We start from the raw sequence: 3,537 nt of genomic DNA on the forward strand, positions 1-3,537 counted from the left end.
TTCTTCCACTGAAAATGAGTGGTAGCTTTAGCTTTATCACCATGAAAGGTGGCCTGTATTGTTTCTTCCACTACACTGGACCTCAAAATTACCACAGCTGATAGTTTGAATCTAGAATCCATATGATTCATTTCATGCCTGTTGTCCATGTGATCGTCATTTACAAGTCTCTCCATTAGCTCTGCATTTTGCATATACCGAAATGACTCTGACATGGCTTCATTTCTGGCTGAAACAAGACTGGCGACTGATAAGCTAGTAGAGAACTTGAACATTTCCGATCCACATTGGCCGTTTGTGGGTTTCAACAAAACGTGTAATGACTTGTGCAAATTTGACTCATCAAATGTAAAGAAACAAAACATATTTCACTCTGCAATATCTGAACTGTCTCCAGGAATACTTAAAACTCTACAAAATTATCATCGCTTTTGTACTATATACATTACTGTATGCTGGTTAGTTCTTTAACAACTGCTGAGAAAAGTAAATGTTTGTGTTTTTAGGTTGTATACTTGCGACTGTCTGGTATTTAATCAGCATCAGCAGTGAGCGAACAGACCTCCATGTTCAGGGCCTGTGATGAGTCTCTACCTGGAATGCCAGCAAGAAAAACTTAAAAGATGATGTCATGTCCTCCTCAGACAATCCTCTTGACATCTTCCTGAGTTCACTGCAATCAGAGTAGAAATAGTCTGTGAAAATGACAGATAAGGCTTAGGAATGTTTCAGATGGCTTGGGTTTGTGGAACAACTTTTAAAAATAGCCCGAGTGGGTTTGCTACAGCGGTCTCAGGAAGGGCTGAGGGAGCGAGCAGTCGCACTGAGGTTGTTCATCTCTTCTGATCCGCAGGAAAAGGCTCCAAGGAGAGACGGCTGGCATGTTTCACGTACACGTTGCCATCCTCCAGCTTGACTTTGTACACTTGTTGCTGTAAAAGTCAAAACAAAGGACACGAACACATGAGAGCTGGAAGAAACGCTGCGCCACAAGCTACTGTGGAGGTAGCAAGAGCTCACACGGCACTCTAATGTGCAAAACCTCCTGTGAGAACTCTTGACTTCGGTGACATCAGAGTATCTGTTGCGATGTTTCTTCTATTGCTTGATATTTGAGAAGCGCAGTGATGAAGTGCAAGATGGTGAAGTGCACAAATGATTAATGGAAAAGAGGATGAGATGTTTATGGAAAGTGATGCTCTTGTTTGGACTGCTCATTGCATCCAAACAACAGAACAGGAGAAGAAAAGATGTTTGACTGAACATAATCTTAACTCTGACTGATGAGCTTTGATTTCTCATGCCGCATCAATCAGTGGAACTTCCTACATCTAATAGAAGTGGATGGTTTGTCTACATATCAGTGGAAACGTTAACGTCAACTCCCAGGTGCAGTATAAAGCACATAAAGCTCCTGCATCCTGAGGAAACAATGAAGCTTTCATACTATGCATTTGGAGGTTTGATAAATATCTAATGGTGACATATCGTGCATTTTTGCAGGTCTTATTAATGTTTTGCAACACTACATACAGCACTTTATATTTTTTATTTGTCGGTCCATACTGAGCACAAGAAGGCAATATGCTGATTTGGTGAAAATACAGATAAAACAGCACACTATTACGGAACAAGGAGGACACATGTCATCTCTGACCTGTAAGGAGGTCCCCGACTTCCCAGTTCTGAGGTCAAAGTTGTAGTCATGCCAGGGGCAGAAGACCTGCAGGACCCCATCAGCCTCCTCGATGTCCCCCTCACACAGAGGACCGCCTGGTGGGGGTGGGGCGAGAAACAGGAAATTGTTAATCACATATTCTTCTTCTGAAAACAAATGACACTTTGCTGCCTTCCTTCTAGGAAAATGTGATAGTGAGGCTTGCATAATATGGTGTGAAACTGATCTGTGGTGCAGACTTAGTGAACCAGATGCTTATATTTTGTTAAGGGGAAAGCTACAGTTAAAGTGGGACGTGCTCACAGCATCCTATATTCTCCACAATGAGGCGAATACGCGCATCATTTCATCCTTGTGCTTTGATGATCTTTTACATGCATTTTCATGTTTCTGTGTCTTGTGTTTTGCCTTGTGTCAGAAATTTGCTATACAAATACATTTGCCTCGCCTTGCTTTGCCTTAAATAACCGGGATTTGTTGCGCATTATTCTGCCTTTGCTGATGATGGGTTAATCTGAGTCTGAATTAGGATACTGATGGGTTGAGGCTTTACCGGAATGCGAACAGCGAGCATCCATGGCAAAAAACTCCCCCTTCACGTAGAAGAGGCAGACATCAGAGTCGTAGCCGAGGGAGGAGTACATCAGACGGCAGCGCTTCTTGGAAAGCCCCGAGGCCGGGCCTATGAGTCTCCACGAAGCGCCGTCCGCGTTTCCCTCTTCATCTCCGGAGCCAGACGCCATAAAGATCGGCGAGATGAGCTGCTTTTCTAATTTGCGCAACTACCGGGCTCCTGTTTTCTGCCGGTGCAAATGGATTTGGCGATTCGCTCTGTGAAAATCGTCCATTTTAAGCGCGGGGCTGGGAGGACCGAGCTGCAGCCTGCCAGTCTGCCTGCCAGCCAGCCAGCCAGCCGGGACGCCGTCACGCCGATGCGCGCAGTGTGCACAACCTGCTCTTCATTTAAGCTGCACATAAATAATAATAAATGAGCGGCAGAGTTATTCAGCACAAACCCACATGTTCAATTCTGCTTTTGGTTTATTAGATTCAAATATGCAGCCGCTCTAAAAATAATCCCAAAGCTCTGCCAGGACTTGCAAACAAAATATGCTCTTCCATGTTGAACCATAGAGAAGAGCTCAATGTGGGGACTGCCGCCCATCATACATACATCTATGTTTTATTCTGAGGTGACCCAGACAATCTGCTCCTGTTCCCTGGTGAGGGTCAGTCTGACACAAACTCACTGTTTCATGTTCAAACAGAGCAACTTGGTGGCCCTGTTGAGTTTATTGAGAACACTTAAATATACAGAGTACTGGACTTGTTCCCACAGACTGTGGTAAATATGGAACATTACTTTTTATGCACTGTACAAATAGTCCAAAACGATCCCTCAATTATCAGTTAAACAGCCAGTTATTGTTCTTTCATGGCAGCCTGCATGCTGTTCTCTGCTCCACACACAGGTATTTGGCTCATGTCTTAAGGGTGAGTTTTCCACAGCACAGTTTCTTTATTACAAATCGTTTGTGAGCTCTGTGGCTCCACCACTCTTTTTGTAGCTCAGCTTACGTGTCACTTGTGTGATGTTGTCTCTCACTACAAAATAACCCCTTTTTAGTCTGCATTACTTTTATTACAGGTAAAGGTTGGTAGAGCAGATAAAACTAAACCTGGAAAAGAGCCTAAAACAGGATGTCCTACTTCTACTTTCTACTTGTCAGTCACTTTAACCTCCATGAGACCTTTTATATTAGTGAATAACTCAGCCATCTGTCTATGATGAAAGATTAAAGACTGATAATTAACATCAGTGCATAAAAAGGACCTTTCCAGGAGCTCTGAAGTTAGAT

The 3,537-nt window shown here is 43.4% G+C and overlaps 1 protein-coding gene across 1 annotated transcript; it reads right to left on the minus strand.

Moving 5' to 3' along the window:
• Positions 1–833: 833 nt before the first annotated feature.
• LOC139202625 (Rieske domain-containing protein) lies at positions 834–2,421 on the minus strand. Its single transcript, XM_070832166.1, has 3 exons — positions 2,232–2,421; positions 1,658–1,773; positions 834–932 (listed from the first exon to the last, which is right to left on the minus strand). The coding sequence occupies exons 1-3, from the start codon at positions 2,419–2,421 to the stop codon at positions 834–836; spliced, it is 405 nt and encodes a 134-aa protein (XP_070688267.1).
• Positions 2,422–3,537: the final 1,116 nt, after the last annotated feature.

Source organism: Pempheris klunzingeri, chromosome 6 (assembly GCF_042242105.1).
Source record: "Pempheris klunzingeri isolate RE-2024b chromosome 6, fPemKlu1.hap1, whole genome shotgun sequence".
Taxonomy (NCBI): Eukaryota; Metazoa; Chordata; class Actinopteri; order Acropomatiformes; family Pempheridae; genus Pempheris; species Pempheris klunzingeri.